The following is a 24,511-nucleotide window of genomic DNA, read 5'->3' as shown; positions in this document are numbered from 1 at the left end:
GTATTTAGATGCAGAATTAAATCTAGATGTAGATACAAGTTCTATTTCTATTAATAAGATAACAAGTCTAGAGAATTGTGCAACATTATCAGAGGTATGAACACTAATTGCTTTTCACTTGAAGCCTCTTATTTTCATTATTCATGAACATCAGACATTTCCATCTGAATCAATTTCCTCCAGAGTCTTCCAACATATGTCCGTCACTTTATGACTGCGTGCGTAGTTCAGTGCAGTGCAGCATCTTTCTGTTTTCTATTTGTGTTCATCTCTCTCACCGTTTCTTGAAACAGAACCACTGTCCCACCCTGAGAACGGCCTGTCCAATGACGATTCCACAAAGGACCCCACTCCCACCACCCGCCCTCCTCACACCGCATCGGACTTCAGAGCAGCAAAGAAGGAGCGGCCATATTACCCTGGACACACACAGACGCCGCCAGCCCTACGACGCGTCAGCTCCAACCCAACTGAACTTGGCCAGATGTGTCCACCCAGACGAGTGGAGGGTAGGGTTAAATACACACACACACAGATCTAATTGTTGTTGAAATGTTATTTATGAACTATGAAATACATACATATAAACATGCATACACTTAACACTGGCAAATATCCTTAAAGGGACTAAATGTAAGAATCAGAAATTGCTTGTTAACAGTGACACCTGTGGCTGTTAAGTCAACGATAGTCAGCGTCTTGTTGCTTGTGGTCGCACTACATAGACGTGAGCAGACTTCGGTCAAAACAGTGAGGCATGATTGACAACTAAAACCACAATATCACTATAAATTTCACCAGTAACACCATAGTTTTGGTCTCCTGTTTTTTTGTGCTTCCATGGAGTTTGTGTTGGAGTCTGGTCATTTGTTGGCGTTAGGGGACTCCATTTCTAACCGACCGTTAGCTGTAGTTGCACACTTAGCCCTTTAAGCGGAGCTGAAATTAAAGGCACTTGTGAGCAAGCATGACGTCCCATCTGTTGGATTTTCCTGAAAAAACAGCCTGCATTCTTCACATTGAAAGCAGCCTACAGGCTGATAGAGGAAACCCAGAAAGTCGCACAGGCTCTCATCTTTCAGTTTAGGTTACAACCTGTTCACACATTGTAAATAAAAAACAATTAAAACACATTTATACGTGTAAAAACTTACATACAGTCCCTTTAAGATTGTATTATTTTAAATTATGAAGAATTCAAGAAGAGGATGGTGATCCCCTCCCCTAACAGTCCATCACCCTCCAATTGACCGATCACTAAGCAAATGATCAATTTTTGAGGTTTAAGCTGCAAAAGCTTTTCCATCGGATTTCCCCCTCCAATCGTCTAAATTTGGTCTAAATTTTTACAAAATTTTAAGATATGTTTGACCCAAAGCCTCATTAACATCTGACTGTAACACTGATAAATAAAATCATAAGAAGAAGGTATAATATTTGATATGGGTATTTGTTTGACTTAGTTTTCCTTTCTCTTGCACACACTTCCCCTCTACAGCAGCTAGCTCAACAACAGGCCCCGACCACGTGAAACAAGACAAGGAGGGTGTAGGAAGCGACGCCTCTTCCTGGTCAGTCGATGATGTCATGCGGTTTGTCCAAGAGGCCGACCCCCAAACTCTCGGCCCTCATGTCGAACTGTTCAGGAAACATGTGAGTATATAATTTATATCAACCGTCTTTTTTGTCCCGTTTAATTATTAAATAAACTCTCCCAGAGCTGTTAGTCTCCATGCTCAATGCAAATCAAACTGGAATTTCCACCATTCAACGCCTTAATCAAGTCATCGTCATTTTGATGGAATTGTTCCGAGACGAAGCGTTTGTAATGTGCCCGCCTGCTGACAACGTGCTCCTCTCTCTGCAGGAGATTGATGGCAGAGCTCTGATGCTGCTGCGCAGTGATGTCATTATGAAGTACATGGGACTGAAGCTTGGCCCGGCGCTCAAACTCTGTCATCACATCGAGAGGCTGAAACAGACCAAACAATAGAGGAGGAAGGCACTCTCTTTTCTCACTGGCAACCAAACACACACACACACACTAACACGTATTATCCTACAGGGATGTAGTGCAGTATAAACCCAGCTGAACCAGGGTCGTAGCTACAAGTGAAGTCACTGAGGTCAAGTCCGCTGTATTTATTTATTCTTTTGTGAATTAGCAACCTGCAGGGAGTTTACAGATACAACTTTACACATGATGGTCATTTTAGGAACTGATTCCAGTATTTTTAGAATCAAGCTCTTTAAATTTAACTACTTTTTGGCAAACAAATCAATCAATCAATAGTATTTTATTCTGGGCATTGTCTGTGGGGTTTGAAACAGCATTTAGACAAAAATAGAAAGTATAATGGTAATTGTTGAGGATGGCATGGTGTGCATCAGGGGACTTATGACCTCAGTATTTCTAAAATCCTGGCTACGGCCCTGATCTGAACACCTTTATTTTTATATACTATACAGACTGCAGTTTACGTTCACATTAAAACAGATGCACAGTACATTAATTCATAATTTCCATCAGTGTAATTAGTATGAAACATCTCAGCATTTGTTAATGTTGTGTCTTTTTGCCTTATTATGAACAACTGGAGGCCATATTTGATCAAACTTTTAATTTACCAGACGTTCTGTTAGATTTGCAGCTTTATCTTATAAAGTATTTGTTCCCTGGTCAGAATTTCAGGATGGATGCTCTCCACTTAGTTCAGGTACTGGCAGTGAACGTCTCGCTGCATCATTTCTCACAATGCAATAAAGTTTTCTGAATGGTCATTTCTACAGGCTGTCAAATGTAGTTTATGCAGTGAATGTATGAAGTCATGAGCATTACTACTAACAGGTACGTTCACAGCTTCGTGAATGAGAAGTGTTGAAGAGTTTCAGTCCAAGATGTTGGAGAAATCGTCTTGTTCCCTGAAGTCAATCATAATGTGAATGATTCCTCTCCTCAAACACTTTTTTTTTGTCAAAGGTCATAAATGAACAGAGTGGGCACCACTAAATGTCTGGAAGTTTGGAAGAAAATCTTAAAAATCAGTTACTGAAGAGCTACTTCTCTTTTGTGTCTGTTTCGTGTGCTGAAAGACATTCAAGCTGATCAGTTTTAACTTGAGCCCTGATGTGGCTGCATGATTGTATGATGCTTTGACAGTCATACTATCAAACACACACGAGATATACACATAAAATGACTGGAATACTATTGTTAAGTATTGACATTAAAATAAAGACAGGGCCATTAACTGTCTAGTTTGAGTGCTGTACAGACCGTTAAAGTGCTCCTGAGAGAGTGCATGATGGGGAAACTGTTTTGTATAAAGTCAAGCCAAAAGGTTGTTTTTTGATATCATTTTGTACTGTAACAAAGTGTATCAACCTGTATCAAGCGTAAGTGTAATCACATTTTTCTCCTGCCTGAAATAGTTTTTGTGTGCACCATCTGATAACTACCTACAGGTCGATGCTGTGTCTGAGTAATTATTCACATGTCTCAAAGTATTTATCTGTTTTTCGATGGCAGAAATACTAATTTTCTGAACATTTCAGAACCATTTTCGAACCAAATCATGTGTGTTGTAGCTGCATTTCACACTGTTGCTCTCCTGTAGTGGTAACAAGTTGATACTTGAAACCGTCTTGCTTTAATGTGAAACTCAGGTTTTAGTAGGGGTTGTTTTGTAGCAGATGTTTTACATCACTAGCATTTTGTGTTGATTACTACGACATAGAGGGACTGCACAATAACCAACTATGTATATTTTGTATGCCTTTTCATGTATCGCTGTGTCCGCTGCCTTTCATGTGTATATATACAACTTTTTACTGTAAGTTCAACAAAAAATGTTTGAATATGTTTGATATGCATTCACACAATTAAACATGTGTTTACATCATATAAATATTTGAGACTGCAGCACAAGGCCACCGTGGTATAGCCCAGTCGAGTGGTTTCTTTTAGACTTTTAACCCCTTATCTTGTAACCCATCATCTTTAGTTGCATATGTTTGAGTTATAACCAAAGAGGTTTTTATTCCTTGTTTTATTTTTAGAGTCCTGAATAGGAAAAAGTATCCAGTAATTCATGAGGGGAAAAAAATAGATGAAAGTCTGAAGAAATAATAGAATTATGTGTGGCATGAAAGCATTTTTCTGTTCCCGTGTTGTGAATCATCTCAAGAGCCGATCAGTTTTCATCAAGTTGACTTGATTCCCACAGTGAAAACATAATTGGGGGACAAGGAGAGAAAAAGGGTTATAAGGGGTAAAAGAAATTACTACATAAATTCAAAAGAAGAAACATTCAAGAGAACTGGCAGAGGTCCATTTCCTTTTCGTTTTTGGTGGGCTGTGTGTGTGTGTGTGTGTGTCCGGAGGGTATGGGGGTTGGGAGGGGTCAAAGGATCATGGATGTCTTACTTAAGGAAAGTGACAGTCCAATAGGAATCATTGTTCGAAAGATCAGCCAGTTCAAATGGCTCCCCAGCAGCACTCAGAATAACCAGGCTAATTATGACTCATCTTTCAGATTCTTTACAAATGATATACGGTATGTTGTTGTGAAACTAGCTTCAAGCTCAGCACAGTGCTCCCGGTTGAAAGCTCTATTATCCCACCACATGCTTACAATTATTTATGTGATAAACAACATTAAATAAATAGTATGTGTAGCTTTAAGGAAACCAGCTCCCTGCTATGAGGCCTATCGATTTAATATGAACCGGTAATGGTTCAAAAACGGGCACTCTACTGCTCAATTTACTCTCTGAAAATATGTGATGACTGTGGACTCAAGTCCTTGTGAATGAGTATCAGATTTTAGTCATATTAGTCCTGTCTGGGTTAAATTAAGTGTAAACAATACCCTTGGATAAAATAGCTTTCACTAAAGATAAATCTGAGACGAGATCATAAATATGGTTGGTATCCAGTGGTGTAAGAAGTACTCTCTTATCTGTAAGTATAAGTAGCAATACTACAGTGTAGAAATACTCAGTTACAACTACAAGTCATGCATGCAAAATTTTACTGAAGTAAAAGAACAAAAGTAAGAGCATCAAAATAGACTTAAGGTACTTAAAGTAGAAGTAATCATTATGCAGAACAGACCATTTCAGAATAATGTATATCATAATTTGATTATTGTTGATTGTTGCAGCTGGTAAAGCTGAGGCTAATTTTAATGTACTTTATATACTGCTGGGTATAGCTTGTCAATTTCTCCCCAGGGATCAAGAAAGTTCTATGTTGCCTTAACCTATAATAATACATAATAATTTACTTATTGGTTATATTTTGTATCTGAATCTGCAAAGTAGACTAGCTAAAGTTATCAAATAAATGTACTGGAGTAAAAAGAATTTGCCTCTGAAATGTAGTGGAGTAACGTTTGAAGTATAAAGTAGCAAAACAAGGAAATACTCAAGTAATGTTACAGGAACATCAAAATTGTACTTAAGTGCAGGACATGAGTGAATGTACTTAGTTACTTTGCGCCACTGCTGGTGTGGTAGAATTTTGATGACTGTCTCATAAAATCGAGATATTTTTGACAATCTGCTGACTATTATGGATCGTAGATCGTAAATTTGTGAGCCTGGTTTGATAGCTCAGGGCTTATGCCCTTTTCTATCCATAGGCAATCATTGGAGGGAGGAGAGAGGAGACGGAGTAGGAGCCCAGTTGGTGCTGAGGCCGCATGGCCCCGGCCAGTTGGGGAGGTTTTTTCTTTTTTTTTTCTTTTCTTGTTTTTTTCTTTTTCCATATATATATAGATATAGATATATATCTATATCTATATATATAGAGAGAGATATATAGATATATATTTCCTCTTTTTCTTTTTTCCCCTTCCTTTTCCTCATAGCAAAATAAAATAAAATGAAATATGGATAAAACAAAATGGAGAGAAAAATAAATTAAAGAAATAAAAAATAAAAATAAATAAATAAACCAACAAACCAATAAACAAACAAATAAAGATTTTTTTTTTTTAAAAAGCCAACATAACTGGGCAAGATCAATATCATGTGACTGTGTACAGTGTTTGCTGCTTGAGAGGGGTGAGGGGTAGGGGGGTGGCTGGCTGTCAGTCAGGGTGCAAATCAAATTAAGGAAAGATTAAAAAGAATAAGATTAAATAAAGTAAAATAAATAGAAATAGGTAGATAGATAGAAGTAAAAGAATGATGCTAAAATGGTGGTGTTTAATAGGGTAATGGATAAAAAGACGATGTCTTAAAAGAGAATGATGGATACAATTTTCCACTATTCCACTATTGAGGAACTAGGAACTTCTGTCATTAGTTGATGTGACAGTCGAGCTAGTTACGGGGGGCACCTGGAGTTCAAGGCTAACGGCCGTCCATGCTAACTGCTAGCGTCATGTTTCGGCGTGTTCACGTAAAAAAATGGAGAGCGGTGAGCGGTTTCAAAGACATCGGTCCTCATCCCCAGGTTTTAAGCTTCTACCAGAGTAAGTTTAATTCACACACAACAACAAGCCCTTAAACATGGACATTAGCTTGTTAGTTAGCGAGTTAGCTTGCTAGTTGGTCAGTTAGGCTAACTCGTAGCCTAGGAGACGGCTGCCAATGGTTACCGTTACCATGACAGCCTGAGAACTCAGCGACAAGCAAGCAAAGGTGTTTAAAATTCATTATTTCTTTGAAAATTTCAATTTTACTGAAAAAATAAAATAAAATAAATAATGTTAATCTTAATTTATGGTCTATTTACTAGCTTTTTCCGGAGTTTAATTCAACTGGGTGTAGTTTGCTCAATTGTCAACAAGCTTAGTTTTCTTCACATAATCATAAGTGTGAAACTTCAGTGAGCGAAGGAAGACCGCAAGACGTAGTTGAAAGCTCCGGGAAAAACTAAATGGACCTTGAGTTAAGCTTTTTCTTTGTCAAACTACCAAGGCTAGTTAAGTCTCCTTGTCAAAGTAAGTCTCTCATGCCCCTACTCCAGAGGTCAGCAACCTTTACTATCAAAAGAGCCATATCAGGCAAAAAAATAAAAAACAATCTGTCTGTCTGGAGCCGCAAAACGTTTGATCATTGTGATGAAGGTAACAGTTTATAGTCTAAGTATATAGAATATAAGTCTAATGCAGGGAGGGACACAGTGCAAATGTACTACGGAGTATTAGGGCCACATTGAGGGAAAAAACATCTGAGATTTACAGAATAAAGTCATATTATTACCAGAATAAAGTCAGAAGTTTACGAGAATAAAGTCGTAATATTACGAGAAAAAAGAAAATAACACGTAAAATTACTACTTTAAAAACTTCTGACTTTATTCTCATAATATTACGACTTTTTTTCTCGTAAACTTCTGACTTTATTCTTGTAATATTATGACTTTATTCACGAAATCTCAGATTTATTTTTTTTCCTTAATATGGCGTCGTACATTAGACCGACAACATTTGATGAATCAAATTGAAAATGTAAACAAAAAACAGTTATTCATTTCCACTCATTTTTTAAAAAATCCACAATATTGCTGACCCCTTTAAGTCAATTTAATGCTAATTAATTATTCAAAGCCTGCCAAATATTTTTTTTTTTTAAATCTCAAAACTTAAGTTTTGTTTGTTTCCTCTCATTTTTAGTTTTTAGTGAGCCAAGTCTCAAGTATACGACAGGAGTATTAGGGCCATATTGAGGGAGGAAAAATCTGAGATTTCGAGAATAAAGTCATAATATTACGAGAAAAAAAGTTGTAATTTAATGAGAATAAAGTCATACTATTTCAAGAAAAAAAAAGTCGTAATATTACGAGAATAAAGTCATTACTTTACAAGAAAAAAAGTCGTAATATTACGAGAATAAAGTCATTACTTTACAAGAAACAAAGTCATAATATTACAAGAATAAAGTAATAACTTTACGAGAAACAGGGGGTTCTGTTGGCAGTATTTGTCAATTCAATCAGAGTGAATCTGGTTTGTATTTAGTCACATTTTGGATCCTTAGTTTGTAGACTGAATGTGACCAATAGCTCCAGTTCAAGGAGAAATCCTGTAGTTGAGACTGAAACTGGACAACATTAAAACACTGTCATCTAGTGGTGAGATTCTCTCAGTGCACTTTGTTCTGATGGGGAGGAAATAAAGTGTCACACAAAAGGCCTTCCGTTTCAACGCAATCACATTTATTGGCTTTTTTTCTATGCACAGTTACTAAGCAGCCTGATGAGCTGTTAAAATGAATTAGATATAGAATAATGGTATTTTCACAATGTTGTAACCCCCCGCCCTCCCCCAAAAATAAATACAAGACTGAAGGTGTTGCACAGCTCCAAAATATACAAAGGCTTGGAAATAATCATGTAAACTTTGAAAAAAAAAAAACTTTTTTCTTTTTATTATTTTATTGATTTATTTTACAAAAGAAAGAATTTGAAACATTTTTTTCTTTAAAAACTTATTTACAGGTTTATACAAAAATACAAAAGTGATTCAAATCTGTTAAGTCCTAGCTAGTTTTAAACATGGAGCCTCTTTTAAATAGATAGTTACACTGTGTCTTCAACGTCTGCATTTTTTCAGTTCTCTGTCACATATTTTAAAGTCTGTTTAGTGTTATTCCATACTGTACACTTTGAGAGAAATGACCCAGTGGTTGTTGTCACACTTCCCTTTAGCGTAAAATTGTGTGCAGACATTTGAAAACAAGTTGGGACCAAGAATCTATAAAAGTTATAGATTTTTGTTTTGTTCCCAAGCTATTGAGGACTGAGGATTGAGACGGCTAAATGAATGTTAACGAGAGTCTGCATGGCAACCTCACAGTTTGTCTTTCCAATTGTGTCAGTCAATCATCTATCCACTGCTTTTACAAATAAAGGAAACAGTCTTGAAATACCTCCATAGCATCAGTGCCAGGTACAGTACGGAAAAATCACACTAAACAAATTGTCAAATACTTTTGAGTTTAGTTTTGTCACATTGCATTTTTCATGTAATACTGTATCAACTTTACTGATTCATTTCTTTTAATTATTCAGTAATAATGTTTTGTGGGGATCAAAAGATTCAGCAATGAGTCAAAATTAAAGACAATGACTTTCTGATCAGATCAAAAAAGTTTTTAGGTCTATGAATGGATATATTTTTTCCCATTTCTATGTTTTTTTATTTATACATTTTGTATCCAAAGCGACTTGTCCAGATATGCACTTTAAAACTGAATCAGCAGTTTGTCCTGGAAGATATTTCTCTCACTCCCAACTTCCACAGCTCCAGCAAGACTAGGACCCAGCACCAGAAGTGTTCAGATTCTCCATCCCGACAGATTCTATATCATTATTTTCTTTACAGTCTCTTATACGTATGATTGTCCAGTGAGTAGATATACAGTACAAGATAAACCCCTGTTTGTGATCACGACTATACAGAACAGAATTAGCCAGACAGTTTGTACATCTATAGAACACACTATTAAACTTGAACATTTGAACGGAAAATACAAAATCTTTTCTCGTGGTATGGAGACATCCCTCAGATAAAAATAATGATATGGTGGTGTCCTTTTCTTTTCTTCTTCTTTTTTTTTCTTTACTTATTGCATGCGATAGAAAACACAACAAATAAAACAATGAACAGGAACAAGTGCGCTTCAGCAATACGGGTATGATGAATGTAAAATTCTAATAGTCATTTCACAGCTTTTTACCCTCTCCATCTTACACAGTGTCAGTTCTGCAATTCAGATTCGCTGAGTATCAAACAGTTGTGGTTTTGCCATCTATCTATCTATCTATCTATCTATCTATCTAGCTATCTATCTAGCTATCTATCTATCTATCTGTAGCATTTACAATAAAACAGTAATATGCTTGCTGAGGTATTCACAGAATACAGTGAATGGTTTCTACTGAAGTACGGTCTCTGAATGTAAGAAGTACGTGTGTTGTGTTTGCTGTGATAGGCAGGTGAGAGTTCAAACTTTCCACTGATGATAGTCTGCTTCTGTAACACACTGGATGCTCTACATGTGTAACATTTATTGGAAGGATGAGAAAGATGTTATACTCTAGCCCTGGTGTTGGATAGAAAAGGCTGCAGCAATGCAATGAATGCATTGCTTGCTGTTAAATATTGGTGGTATGTGCTAGTCCTTTCCTCCTCTTGTCTCCTCTCTTTCAGATATTGTGATATGAAGTTTGGAGGATAAGACAAAATGGTGTACACCAGCCACTGGGTTGAGCTTTTTCACCTGTCTAATGCTACTGGGTCAGTGCAAATGAAGGAGAGGCAACAAGGAGAGGAGAACAGTGTATATTGTTAAGATTCATGTGTGATGTTGTCAGTGAGACCTGTTCTTCTATGCTACACTCAGGTTGATTCCCTATAAAATTTCTGCTTGTTGTTTTATATAGATATGACTTTTTATATTCAGTACAAATATACATATGCAATTTCATTTATAAGATATATTTTCTTTTCAAGGAATATTCTTGAAGAATCATGAAGTGCAAAAGCGAGGTTGGTTCTTGGAAAGCATTCCAAATTAACCTCTAGTCAAACCGATTGAGGACCATCTAAAGCATTTTCACCGTCTCTGCACTCAAAATATCTTTGAAACTGCTTTGAAATGCACCTTTTCCACTTCAAGTCAGCACAGCAAGACTGGCCAGCAGCTGGGAAAGCTTTAATCAGTCTAAACATACTAGATTTCAAGGTTGGGATTAAGTAAGTATGTGATTGAATTCTGGTGGAACATGGCGCAGGTCCATGTATATGTGCAGGGACTTATAAATGCCCTGCTTACAACCACCTCTAGTAGAGAAAGGCCACTGTGCGATTGTCCAAAATTAGCCTGTATCTTTGACAAATGGGCCCCATCTAGGCGCAAGCCCTTGCTCCTTCTTGTTAGACACTCAAATCCAAGACAAATCAATTTAGATCACTGGCAATGTAATACAAATGTCACTAAAACCTTTCACAGTGAAAGATTAATTATTATTATAATACAAAGGAACCACAAAAATGTCGACAGAAACCAGGATCCAGGGGATGTTTCCATATAGGGTCATGCAACATGGTGAAACTATCATCATGTTCTGAGGCGCAATTTTACAAAAATACATGCATCATGTTATCTTTTTGGATATAATTAATGTGAAGAAATATATGATTGGCTCTGTGTGATATACTCTCTATGCCAGGTCTGCAGATGGAAATATAATAGATAAGTTGGTGCTGTGTTGTTAGTAACTTCCACAAGGAGACAACCCTTGCTTATTGGCAGGAATATTGAGGATGGACTCTGGGAAGTCTGGCCAATGCTTTGGGCACCAATAGTTGAAAGAATATTAAATTTCATAAGAATTTTAAATTTTATTATGAAAGCAGTTCCTCAGCGACACACGCACACCCACGCCATTCAAAACACAAGAAGTAGAAATATCAGTGGGTGTTGCATGTGCTCGTTCATGCACACACACTTTGTCCATACTCCACAAAACTTCTTTTCTTATAATTTACCAAACATTTGGGACTGTTTTTTAAATTTTTTTTTTAAAAAAGACAGTTCAATCAAAATAGGTCTCAAGTCTGGCTCTTTTAACTACAAGGGAGCTATTCTTTTGATAGTACAATATTTGGGTATATCCTCAAAGTTTCCATCCCTTTATGATTCAGTATCTCACAACACTCTGTCTGACACCCTTAAATAGAATAGTAGATCCAAAACTGGGTGCATTTCAGCAACAGTCAGATTTTGTGTGTCGGAGGAATTACGCTGTTGGCCTTGATGACACACCTATCCAAGATTAGAAAAGTAGAAGGGGCAATTTCAAATGTAGGACAGAGCTAAGAATAGAGGACATCTCTCATCAGGTGGTTTTAGGATGATCTGTCATCATGGGGGCTCCCATCTGAGTTCTCTGTCTCCCCTTCGGAAATGGCTTGCATGGGGGCCGTGTAGAGGCGGCTGCGTGTACTGTAGCGACTGCTGTTGGCTACAGGGGGGATCCGTGAACGTCCCTGTCGAGATGCAGCTGACATAGGCAGGGTTTTGGGGGTGAAACTCTCAGAGTTCAGACCTCTGGGAAAAAGGCCTGGTATCTGGATTGGGTCCAGACCAGAAAGGTGGGGCTCTTGGAGTGTAAAGTGTAGCTCCTCAGCCTGTCTAATGGCCCCTTCCTGAAGGGGGTCCCCTGGGCTTTTTGGGGTGATAGGGCTCTTCAGAATCTCTGTGGCTGACATGCGGTAGCTGGAATCAGACCTGCTACCTTTCTTCAGCAACAGGAGTTTAAACTCCTCGTTGGACGTGCTGGATTTCTTGGCGCTGCGGTAAATTGGCACAGGGGCTCGTTGTGACCCGGCAGCAGTGGCTAAGGTGGCTGGGATGTTGAGAGGAGGGGCTGGCGGGATAATGACGGTGGTGACAGGGGTCACTGGTACTGCAGGGCAGAGACGAGACTTCGCGTTTAAGTCTCCTGAATCTTTACGGCCCAGGACCTTTCTCTTGGATCTGAATGAGGAAATAACAGGACAATCCTAATTAAGATTTAAACAGTGGATGAATATATATAGGGATGGAGAAAATGACAAACACATAAAAAAAAGACTATGAAGTAGCTGGATCACCACTAAAATCTGACAAATAGATGCAGTACACTGTAGACAGAGAATCAAATAGATTGACCACCAATACAAAATTTACAGCACCTGTGTATCATGGCAAACAGGTCCTCCGTTGTACGGGTCTTGTTGGGTGATGTGAGAATGATGTCATCATCCACTTTGGCGTCATCCATCAGAGGGGAGAGTGAATTATCACTGGGTGTGGAATCTGTAGTCCAAGACATACCTATCACATGTCATCTGGTTGTCTGATCATTTAGTATACAATTGGTGAAGTAACCATCCTTTAAACCTGTTTATGAACCTGTAAAGGTTACTACATGATTAAAGAGGTACTGCACACTTAAATGTGAGCTGTAAACTAAATTATATGACTGCCCTTTGATGAAACACACCAATGTTGGTGTTATTATTGACATTTCGATCCACATTTATAAAAATCTGCATTTCATTGGTTGGAAATGGCTCAAAAAATGCCATGTACTGTTTTAAATCAACCCTGAACCTTGCAAGGCCAATCCTGATGCTAGTGTCGACCGGTTGGGACTTAAATATGTCATGGATTTTATATAAAACAGATCTAACGTCCTCTACTCAGAGGTGGGCGACCCACCTCCCACAGCCCTTAAGTGGTAGTCTGTAAAATTGCTGTAATCTTTATAAAAGAGTACTCCTTCCATCAGAAGAATTTAGCTTACCTTTACTGAAGTAATCCTCAGTGTCAGGAGTGGTGGAGTCATCTTTGCTCTCATGTGGCTGCTGCTGATGGGCACTTCTGGTAGCACCTGATGTCACTTCCTCCTCTTCTTCCTGCTCTTCATGTCCTCCTCTCCTTGCATCGCTGATTAGGTAAGGATGCGATGTCTCCATTGTGGTACCAGGCACTTTGACTGGACTAGCCCAGGGCCCTGAGTCTGAGTGGGATAACCCGGCAAATTCATACGCTGGGGGTGGAAGGTGGGTCGATCGCATGCCTCCTCTGGAACATGCAGCCCTCGGTGGCTCTTTCACCTGCTCTTCCTCTTCCTCCTCATCATCTTCATCATCATCATCATCCTGGGAGAACGAGCGCTCCCCCAAAACCCTAAACTCAGGGTGTGCATGAGCTGAGTGCGTGAGCCCTCTGAATTCTGCGTGCGAGTGGATATGTGTGTGTAGATCCACAGGCGAAGGGTGGGGGGCACGTGGCACGGGCCGATGCAGGGGTGAGCTGTCCTCAGAGAGTTCTGATGTTGGGTCCATCCGGGTTCTAAAGGCTGTCATAGCCCAGAAGGTTCCAGGTCCGTAGCGGTCCTGTCTGAGTAGCAGGCTTTCATAGGATGGAGGTCCATCAGGGTGGCGGCCAGGGAAAGGTGGTTGCAAGTGTTCAGGGGAGGAGATGTGGTCATGAACTGGGGGTCTGGGAGGTGGTCTGCGAGGAGGGAGAGGCCTTGTGTTAATAGGTGGTGGAGCCAGAGTAGAACCACTAGGAGGACATTTGGGTCTTGTTGCAGTCTCTGCTCCACTTGCTGTTTCCTGGTCAACAGTGGTAGCTCTATGTTTAGATTGGCTAATAGAATGAAGCTTCACTGAACGAAGAGCTGATGGAGTTATCACCAATAGATTGCAGCTGGGAATTGTTAGAGCAGAGTTTGAACTTGATGGTGGGTTGGTATTTGATGCCTCAGGAGCCATCAACTTTGTTCCAGTGGCTAAAACACTTGCAACTCTGTGTTTGCTGTGGTGGAGCGTGTGCATGTGATGCGTTCGGTGAGATAGCGTGTGTCTGACATAACCACCATGAAGAACATTGAGATCAAGTTGAGAAGGTGGAGGTGGGAAGTCTGGGTCTCTCTTATAGCCAGAGGAAATGGAAGCTCCATCTCTGGGGAAGTGCTGCAGGGAAGAGAGAGAAGACTTCCTCTCGGGCACTTTGGGCTTTCTCTTGCCAGTTGAGGGAGACAGTGGTCCTGGGAAGAACGCTGCCGAAGATGAGGGCAAGGTTGACGTTGGAGTCTCTGATTGGCTGGAATAACCACTTGATGGGGAGGCAAGGCCAGCCAGCTTCTCAGGTGACCCAAGTTTGAAGTCTTCAGGTGGGAGAGGCGGACTAGTTGCCCTAGTCTCTGAAGCCTGAGCAAGTGCCTGGGTTTGGGTTTCTGTGGAGGAGGAAGAGCTGTCTGGTGACTTGATACACTCCATGACAGTAGTGCCTGTGGCTGTGCTTGAGTTGGACATGGACGTGTACTCACCATTGTTGGACTTCAGCTCACTGTTGTGAAGCCACAGGTCTGCATAGTCAGATTGCACCGCACCTTCATCCTTAAATGAGTGTGTATCTGCAGAGCTGAAGGACATGGGCTCTACTATATCCACAGTTTCACCCAGTCCCCTTCCCCAAGTTCCCAAAGGTTCTGCCACTAGACAGGATGTCTGTAATGGTTCTGGAGCACCTCCAATCTCTAGCTCCAGTTCCAGCTTCATATCTGTGGAAGACAAGGTAAGCTCTTGTTCACTAACCGTCTTTGGTTGATCCTGATCTGCCTGTGTGTCCGTTCCAACATCAACACCACTACAGGTGTCCTTCAGCGAGGAGGTCCGTTTGGGTGGTGGAGGTTTGACTTTTGGTTTCCTCAGCGGACGACAGGTTCTCCCCAGGGTCATAGTACCTGCTCTGAAGTTAGCTGAGGGCTGGGGGTAAACTCCATGGGATAGTGGTGCTGCCACAGTGTTGGATTGGCCACAGTCAGGCCCTGGGTCTGCATAGTTATACATGTATCCTCTGTAACTCTGATTACACTCCCCAAAATGCACAGAAGAGGAGTAGAAACTCTCTGTATCAGATGAGTAATGAGAGCCAGAATCTTTTTCAGTGTTGCTGGTCTTGTTGTCACCGAAACAGGTTTGGTCTTGTAGACTGTGTGTGGAGCTGTACTCCTGCGCTAATCCATGGCTCCGGCTCAGATTTTGGGATTGGTCAAGGTCTTGGTCCGGATCAGTCTGGTCTTGATCTGGAGGGTATGTCCACTCCCCCTCACTGGCTGTACTGACTCCTGCATCGTCCAGCTGGTCTGTGGCTGAGGATGTGAACGAGCTTGACCTGTGGCCCTGGCCCTGAGGTCTGAGGTCCGAGTGGTATGAGGCATCCAGAGAGAATCCCTCATCAATGGCATTGGGCACAGTGTTGAGTGACAGCTCTGAGTCACAGTGGGATGAGCCTGTCAGTGGTGGAGAAGAAGGCGGGGGGATGGTTTCAGATGTCTGCGAAGGGCAGGTGGAGCTGGAACCACTCCAGTTCCCGCTCGAGGACTGGTGGTCCTCCTTGTGGTCCACATGGCTGCCTAGGACTCCTGTGTTAGACACTGAGTGAATAGGGCTGCTGAAAGTATCTGAACTCGATGAGATCTCACAGCTGCCCATGTCAGCCTTGCGGGGCAAGCGAGAACGGCCCCTCTCCATCCAGCTGTGCTCTGGGCTCCCTCCTCCTCCACCCCCTCGGTCTCTCTCACCAGATCGCTGCAACCTTTTTAGACTTCCAAGTTGCAGTGGCTCAGGAGCAGCCTGGTCATCTGTGCTCTCTTCTTCATCCTTCATCATCATCATCTTCATTCTTGGACTAGGGCCAGGTGGAATAAAGTCCTCCGCTTCGTATGGTGACAAGTCCTCATCTTCGTCATCATCATCATCATAATTGTCATCGTCATCGTCATCACTGTCCATCAGACGTCCACCCTCTCGAGGAAGGCTACGAGAGCGCAAGCGTCCACCGTGGGCTGCAGCACTGGTGTATGTGGAATCTGACTGGTCACCCAGGGAAGAAATGTTGCCTGTTGAATGGGAGAGAGAGGCAGGGATTCCCTGATGGCCACGTTGGGCTCTGATGCGCCTTCTGGAGGGAGCAGCTGTACCTAAAGAGGGAAAGACAAAACAGAGAGAGGGACACATTTCTTAATGTCTTGGATGTCGACCATATGGACTATACCAAGTTACCATATATAGTAGGGATGGAACGGTTCACAAAACTCACGGTTTGGTTCATATCACGGTTTTGGGTTCGGTTCGGTACATTTATGTTACAGCAAGGAGGTCAATTTCTGATTTCAACATGCTTTTCATTTATTTGGCAAAAATAAGTTAACAAATGTTTGCCTTAACAAAAGTATGGCTTACATAAAGAACATAAACACTTCTTTATTGTCAAATGTTAATTGAAAGAAAAGGTCTACAGAAATTAGCACAAACAAAAAATGCAGCTTTGTTATTTTCGTATAAATATGATGAAATTATAAACTAAGGCTAAAAAGTAGAAAGGGGAAAAGTAGAAACAGAACCACCTTTTTGAGAAACGCAAACCAACGTCACACTGCGGTGGCCAATCACATAACCGGCAATACAGAGCTGAACAACCCAGCCATGAGGGAACAAAAGACGTTAATCGTCGCAGTTAAAGAGACTTTAAAGTGACTCGCCCGGACCTCCACAGACTCGCTGTCAGGTCCAGATATTTAGCATGCTAGATATCCGGAATGTGTCTGCGATGCATCAGCGAGCCTGGTCCTTGTACAGTTCACACATAGCGCTCGAGCACCGATGTGCGAGTGCCGAGCCAACGCGGATTTGCCTCTGAACTGAGGCTTTTGTTGGGGAGCTCCAAAAGCTGTTGCCGAATGGAAGACCAGGGCTAAGGTTGTGTAGTGTGAACTAGGTATTAGGCTGTAGCACAAATTTGGGAGCCAGAATAAAGAACCAAATATACTTGTCCATTCTCAGACACTTACATGCTATAAGGAAATCATCTGTCTGGCAGCCAGAGTCACGAGTGTGATGGAGGCGACCACTGATTAAGAGGTCTTCCTGACAGAGAGAGAGTTGGTGCGGGTTGGCATGGACAATCACTGTGCGCTCTCTTGCTACGGGTGATTCATCTGAGTCTGAAAGCAAAGAGACAGAGCATGTAGAGTGTCAGTCTTACAGGTAATGGTGACATTTTACACACTAGCTTTATTGCTGAGAATCAGGACCTCCCATATTCATGATCAGATTGTAAACAAATCAAGTTGAGCCATTTTCTTAAAACCACATTATTTGGATGCAAAAACAAAAACTGAAATGTACATGACAATTGCATTATGAAACTGCATGCATGCACAACTACAGGTAAATTAGTCAAAGTTGAACCAGGAAGTAGCTCATAAGTAGGTACAGTTTGGGTAGCAGTTTTAATGGACTGCCTAGTATTTTTGTTTGCACGTGATTGTTGCTGCTCATTTAGCTTGCCCTCATGAACTCATGGCTGTATTAGCAAGGTCACCTCATTCCCAGATTTAAGCAATTAAATTGGAAAAATATGAATAAAACCAATAGCAATTTGCCAAACCTACAAGATTAAGTCCCGTACAGTATTATCACCCTAAATTTTCCAGGTGTGCTCTATAACATACCCATGTCCTGTTGTACTCTTTTGGGTATTCCTGTGATAGTCTTCCTCCTCCTCAGCTTCCTTCTCCTCTGAAGAACCGACTGGGAATGGACTAGAGAGCAACGAGCACTTGCTTCCCTGTCAAACCCAACTCCTGCAATAACAACACAGAAGCCATAAGCCATAAAAGAAAGCTAAAGTTTAATATATTCAATTAGATTCCTGGTTTTCATGCAGGCAGTCTGGGTTTGATTCCTGATTTGGGAACAGTTGCTGTTTGGTCACTTGTTAGCACTGTTGTCTCACAATAACAAAGTCCCTGATTGATCCTCACTAGGGCCAACCTTGCTCTTTCTTAAATTTCCTTTTTGTCTTCTTTGTCTTACCTGTGACGTTAATGGGGATGATGCAGGAGGAGATGGAGTTCGAATCGGCAGTTGACTTCTGATCTGATGGTGAGAGGTTTTCCTTGGACCAGTTTGTCTGTTTATCCTGGGTCGAGGGGGCTTTGGGGGCTCCGGCCTTGGCTCTGTGGCCTCCCTGGACCTCTCCACATTCGCCTTCCCCTGTCGAGACAGTCTGGAGGGAACAGACGGACAGCAGCAACATTATATACATGGTAGGTGCTGATACAGTCTTACAGTTTTAATATATATAAGTTACTTAGTTGGACAGACTAAAATTAATTATTTACAATGGTGATGTGTAGAATGACATAGCCACTATTGTACAATTTCTCCAACATCAAAAGATATATAAAAATATCTAATTCCATTTATTTTGACTAATATTGCAATCGCGATATTAGAGGGTATGATACATACTTTTCATTGAAAAATATTAAAATGATTATGTTGTGATTTTTGCAGGGATCTGTACCAAACAAAGTTTTCTTAATTCTGTAGAATATGACGTGTAGGCCAGGATGCAACATCGCTGCAGTACAACAATATTTAATTTAAAATGGTATTTTGAAACACATTTCACCTTTAACAAATATTGCGATTTCCTCCTCATCCTGCGATTTGAAAATTGCAGTAGGCCATATTGTGATTACGATAAGATTTTGATTAATTGTGTAGCCCTAATATGTACTGGCAAAAACAATACCAAAGGTAGTGCAGAGTGAAGCTATCAAGAAGTAAACACAACATTTGATTAGAAGGTAAAAACAACACAAATACATGATACCTTTCTGTTCCAAGGAATGAAGATGCAACCTTCAATAGGGTGAAGTGAGTAAAAGCACTCAAACTATTAACACAAATAAAGAAAAGACAAAAGAAAAACAAAAGAATAGATGACATGACATGAGTAATCCAAAAGATTAAATCATATTAAATGAAAAGATTAAAGGAAAGTCAAAAGGTGAAGGATGAATGAGACAGACGATGTACAGCATTGTTTCATTTTTCCAGTTTGTTCTCTCTAACAGTCTTAAAAAAAATCTTCACTATGTTGAAATCTTGTTTACCCTGTCTAACTATAAACTACTGCAAGCCTGGTATGGTTGATAATTTGCCATTCAAACATCTTTCCTACCTTTCTTTGGATCGTCTGAATATCGGCTTCTCTCCCTGGCCTCTCCTGTAACATATACACACAATTATTTGTGAGTGTGCAGGTAAAATTGAACTAATGAAATTAGAGATGTGTCAGTGAATTTCCTCACTTTTCTCTGTATGGTCTGTATCTCTGTTTCTCTCACGGTCCTCTCCTTCAAGAGATGCAGAAGGAATAAAATGAATAGTGTGATAAAAAAAATTCTAAACAAAAAATACCTGTAATGTATACCGATATACATTAAACAGGTACCAATACCACCACATAATAAAAGAGGAATCAAATGTAGCGCTGTAGTGCGATGTTACATGAAACCCCAGACACACACAGGTGCATATAACACAAATGTTACAGCAGGCGTCTACATGTTTTAGACATTAACAGACATGAACACACAGACACATTTCTGTTTTACCTTCCTGGGTTGATAGTCTAACTCTCGCTCCCTCTCTGCTCTCTCTTTCTGCATGGCAACATCAGAATGAGATAGTGTGTCAGTTTGTTGTAACATATATTTAATAAGAATTAAAGGTGTCAATAAACACAAAACATAAGAATACGAAAATGCCATGCAATGCCGAAATCCGCCATGTTGAATCGTCATGTTTCTACAGTAGCCCAGAACGGCTTGGGCCAGAGTCGATAACGTTAATCACTCCGGTTGCTGCCGCTCTCTCTCTCTCTCTCTTGCTTCAATGCTCCAAATGACCTACGTTACTCTTACAACAACTGGCTCTAGATAGGGGCATTCGCGTTTTCACGTCTGCCACTGTAGCTCTCCCAATACACACGGCACACGGGAGAGGCTTCAATTGGTTGCAATCTCAACCTCACCACTAGATGCCACCAGATCCTACACACTGGACCTTTAATGTCTTCCTCACTTTCCCATACCTCACTCAACATGTACAAACTGTCCAGTTCAGTGGTTAACTTTGTTTGCATGTTTGAGATTTTTGCTACTATACTGAGACTCATCCCCTACACATAATCCCAGAATTTATTGGCGTACAAGTGTGAACTGCTTGATAAGAAGTACAATCGCATAATATAGTTCCTGCTATTTAAAGTAAACTATTTCTGGATAACCGCCCCCCCTGGTTGGTTGATGTGAGATATACGTCATCCTTACCGCTCGTGCCAGGCGACTCCTCTGTTGCCGGCGGATACTGTGTGGCGAGGGGAAGGTGGGCATAGGGGGCGCCACTGAGATAGAGATGGTCACCCTGTTTCTCTCCCGACTTGTGGAGCGGTGGTGCTGTGTGTCGTCTGTGAAACCCAAACACACACACACACACACACACATAAAAACTCACAATCCGTGTCATTTGTACACAACATAATGCAGCTGTGGAGATGGGATCGGCCTCTCTCACCTCGGTGCAGCGCTCTGAGACTGAGCTGAGCGCTTCTGTGCAGCTCCTCCAGACATGGCGGTCGGGTACAAGGATGAAACACGTTGTGTTGCTGGTGCCATGGAGCCTGATAGTGAAGCGACAGCTTGCTCTCTATATCCAGGTTGGAGACCGCTAAGACGAGAGAAGAGACAGACAGACAGACAGAACATGTTCAAGGCAATCTCTATGATGACTCTCATCTAAAAAAAAAAAAAAAAAAAAAAAAAGAATATATATTTATATATATATATGTATATATGTATATATATATACATATATATATACATATATACATATATACAACTGGTCTGCTCATATACAAAGTTGGTTCTGTGTTGTTATTTTTTTTTTGTTATGTGTTTTGACCTTTGTGTGATTTTATCCAATCAAAGGAACATGAGAACATACTGTATCTTTTAACCTTATAGACTAGGGCTGCAGCTCTCGATTAATTTAGTAATCAAGTATTCCATCGATTAATCGAGTAATCGGATAAAAAATACTTGCTTTATTAAGGAGCAATAGTAAATATACAAAAACGAAAATAAGACAGAACAACTAATGGGTTTACTTTTTATTTGTATTGCTTACACAATAATAATATCTGTCAAAACCAAACCCATTTAGTGCATTTAAGTACCATATTACATTCTGGGTTTCAAGGCTCCAGACTAAAATCTTTCAGCACCATTCCAGAACCATCCCGAAAGATTATTTCATCCACCATCCTGACGTCAGTGTAAACCAATCAAAAAATTCTCAAAAATCCTTTTACCGTGTTATTGTCATCATGTATAGTAGTCAATTATTAGGAAATAAATTATTGTATTTTTAGTTAAAGGGACTGTTTGTAACTTCTTATACGTATAAATCAATATATTGATTCATTATATTCCTTCAAACAACTGTATTTATACAAGTTTCTCACCAAAAACTACATTTTACAAGATTACATTTGAATGCATGATGATAACGTTATAATTTACCTTCGCCCAATACTCATTTTGAATTTGCATCAATGATTTTTAGTTATCGAGTTACGTTTACGAAACATTTCAGCCCTATTATAGACCCGCGGCCATATGACCAACTAGCATGTCTGGGGGCAAAAAATGAGCTGAATCCCCATTCTTTCTGCTCTCCGCTTCCTATAACAACCCTCAAGAACGCAGCAAGTACAGAGCACACAGCAGACTACAATTGTCAACTAAGATTTAGCCTACAGACCCACAAACCAACCAGTACTTCTGTATTAGAACACTGCTTGTTGCCAGGTAGGCTGGATGTCAATTAGTTTGAGGTATTTTGATTAAACACATTTATTTATATCCAGTTCTGTTTAGGTCTTAAATATAAAATATGAAGTCTTAAAATAGCGTTATAGTAGTTCTGGAAAGAAAATACCAAAGATGTTATTGTTGCTCTAAGACATGGTTCTTGAAATATGGCATTTGTCTGCCAACATCATGTCTGGTCCACCAGCATCAGAGAGGAAACAGCATTAAGCTGAGATCCAGGCCAGGCTTTACAATGTACCAGCTAAAGACAGAGGCCTCACACTAAGGTCAGTCAACACATGAACATACAAAAAAAAAAGGAAAATAAGGACAATGATGTTATAAGTTGATACACAAAAAAAATTATAAAGTTTGATGCGAGGCATGTCAGAATCCTCTTTCTATATTGTGCATTCAAACATGAGACAAGGCCGAGACATGCCAGCAGGTGGCAGCTAAACACGCCTCACCACTGCAACTCTGCATACACCAGCACATCCACCTTAATTTATTATCATCAGAAAACACAACAAACCCCATCATGAATGATGTACACCTGAGAATCTCTAACTTTCATTTCCAAAGATTAAAACGGTTGATTTACAGACGAGGAGAGAGAGCGAGAGAGAGAAGGACTGTGATTATCCATCTCTCTTATCTGCTCTCAGAGACCCTTTCGCTTTTATTATGAAATCAATTTCCCCTCTTTTAACTCAGAATTCAAAATGCAATTGTGCCCTTGAAAGCCACACTGTACATCAGTAGCCAGGCAACCTTTCATTGCTCATCAAGGCTCGTATTTGCCTGCAATTAAATCAGCGAGCTCACATCAGCAGCATCCGGCCGATTTAAACTACAAGGTTAAAGAAGCACAGGAGGCCAGCTTATTCACACTACAATTACACAGCGTTCTGCCCCAAAGACCGTCACATACAGATAACGTTATTGCCTTGTTTTGCACGTCACACTTTGCGTCTTAAACAATTGTGACGATAATAATTGTAAAATACAACTAAAAGACTCTTCAGCTATACAAACACACTTGGCAGATGAAACTGTATGCATTAGAGGGAAAACAGTAACTTGAAATAAATTTAAGCTCTAAAAGCTGAAATTCTGGGCTGTTTAATGTGATTCTGGGAGATCCTCGTGTTAGTTGCATAGAGCCAGTCTGCTCATTAAACTGACAGATCTGCAAAATCTGCAAAAAACATGCCTCGATACTTTATTATACCTGGTTGTGAGTGGTAATTACCTTCGATAGAGGAGGGACAGAGGAGTAGAATATTGGAACCAAACGTGTTTCTCTGTACAAGGTGCTGACCTAGTTGTTGTGACAGTTAAATTAGTGGATTTGTTACTTTGGCTTTACTGCCTGCCAACCCACTTGTTTCCCTCATCTTTCTTCTCATTGTCCCTTCCTTCCCTACTTATTTTTTCTTGCTCTCTTGCTGCAGCAATGAAGGTGTCTCCTCATCATTATCATCAAGTTGTAGTGCTAAAACTGCACTACTCAGCTAAAAGTTCCCTGCTGCTTTATTCTGTATGTCATCAAAAAAAGATTTTTACTTAAAAATCCCCTCTAGACGTGTTTATGAAAACCTCTGAATGATAATTTGTGTCTGTTTTTTTACACAAAAAAGTTGTATTGGTTAAAAATAATCTTAAAATCACATCTAGTCTTTCTGCCGCATAGAAAAATCAAGAATATAAGAAGATGCAAATATTTAAGGTGAGCGCAGAGAAGCTTCCCCCCTTCAGCAGATTCATGTGAAAACAGCCTTCTACTGTCAAACTCTGGACATAAATCATTCTGCACTGTGAAGCCTGAACATCCATGTGAATGTGTATGTAAGCAGAGATAAATGAATAGCGAACAGAACATCAGCAAAGTTCCATTACATGTAGCTTTACAGTCCATTGCCGCAGCAACAACTTCACTAAAAAAACATGTAAAATAAATAGTATTTAACATCAGACTGTTCCACACAGGGTGTCTCAGTGTTTCCCTCTTGACCACTCGGTCCAGCACCTCGATAACCTTCCCTCTGGCGCCAACTCACGTAGCCCTAAAAAGACTAAAAACATGAACAATGCAGTGCTGGATTCAAAGTGAATATCTCAGAGAATCCACCAGGAATACAAATCATATCCCAAAATAAATAATCAGTAGCATGTAACAAACTCTAAATGCTTTTATTCAGCGTCTTTTAGAGTTTCACCTCTCCTGCCTACCTGCATTGTCCCGCCTCACTCTTGCTGTCC

The 24,511-nt window shown here is 40.2% G+C and overlaps 2 protein-coding genes and 1 long non-coding RNA gene across 15 annotated transcripts in view; 2 read left to right on the top strand and 1 right to left on the bottom strand.

Moving 5' to 3' along the window:
* The window catches only part of scml2 (Scm polycomb group protein like 2), a 30,969-nt gene extending 27,067 nt beyond the window's left edge, over positions 1-3,902 (top strand). For all 4 annotated transcript variants that reach the window (XM_037747576.1, XM_037747575.1, XM_037747577.1 and 1 more), the window contains 3 exons: positions 294-509; positions 1,499-1,653; positions 1,868-3,902. In XM_037747576.1, coding sequence (XP_037603504.1) covers positions 294-509; positions 1,499-1,653; positions 1,868-1,993 — 497 coding nt within the window. In that variant the 3' untranslated portion in view covers positions 1,994-3,902. The remainder of the gene's footprint in view (positions 1-293; positions 510-1,498; positions 1,654-1,867) is intronic.
* Positions 3,903-6,027: 2,125 nt separating this feature from the next.
* Positions 6,028-24,511, top strand: part of LOC119475479 — a 55,557-nt gene continuing 37,073 nt past the window's right edge. For 2 of the 6 annotated variants that reach the window (XR_005203803.1, XR_005203804.1), the window contains exons 1-3: positions 6,032-6,482; positions 10,167-10,253; positions 18,422-18,628. This is a non-coding gene — a long non-coding RNA (uncharacterized LOC119475479). Of the gene's footprint in view, positions 6,483-10,166; positions 10,254-18,421; positions 18,629-24,511 lie in introns of all 6 variants that reach the window. The other 4 variants (XR_005203800.1, XR_005203798.1, XR_005203807.1 and 1 more) reach the window with 4 other exon arrangements.
* The window catches only part of nhsb (Nance-Horan syndrome b (congenital cataracts and dental anomalies)), a 71,112-nt gene continuing 54,428 nt past the window's right edge, over positions 7,828-24,511 (bottom strand). Inside the window, exons 2-13 of one of the 5 annotated variants that reach the window (XM_037748140.1) lie at positions 20,949-21,101; positions 20,705-20,841; positions 19,988-20,035; positions 19,682-19,726; positions 19,552-19,596; positions 19,201-19,263; positions 18,396-18,588; positions 18,032-18,163; positions 17,369-17,521; positions 13,310-16,498; positions 12,696-12,819; positions 7,828-12,498 (exon numbers count right to left, since the gene is read on the bottom strand). In XM_037748140.1, the coding sequence (XP_037604068.1) occupies positions 11,868-12,498; positions 12,696-12,819; positions 13,310-16,498; positions 17,369-17,521; positions 18,032-18,163; positions 18,396-18,588; positions 19,201-19,263; positions 19,552-19,596; positions 19,682-19,726; positions 19,988-20,035; positions 20,705-20,841; positions 20,949-21,101 (4,913 nt within the window). In that variant the 3' untranslated portion in view covers positions 7,828-11,867. Of the gene's footprint in view, positions 12,499-12,695; positions 12,838-13,309; positions 16,499-17,368; positions 17,522-18,031; positions 18,164-18,395; positions 18,625-19,200; positions 19,264-19,551; positions 19,597-19,681; positions 19,727-19,987; positions 20,036-20,704; positions 20,842-20,948; positions 21,102-24,511 lie in introns of those variants that run through there. The other 4 variants (XM_037748156.1, XM_037748150.1, XM_037748166.1 and 1 more) reach the window with 4 other exon arrangements.

The sequence above is a fragment of the Sebastes umbrosus genome, chromosome 2, assembly GCF_015220745.1.
Source record: "Sebastes umbrosus isolate fSebUmb1 chromosome 2, fSebUmb1.pri, whole genome shotgun sequence".
NCBI classification, from domain to species: domain Eukaryota; kingdom Metazoa; phylum Chordata; class Actinopteri; order Perciformes; family Sebastidae; genus Sebastes; species Sebastes umbrosus.
This window is presented reverse-complemented; position numbering and strand designations above follow the sequence as displayed.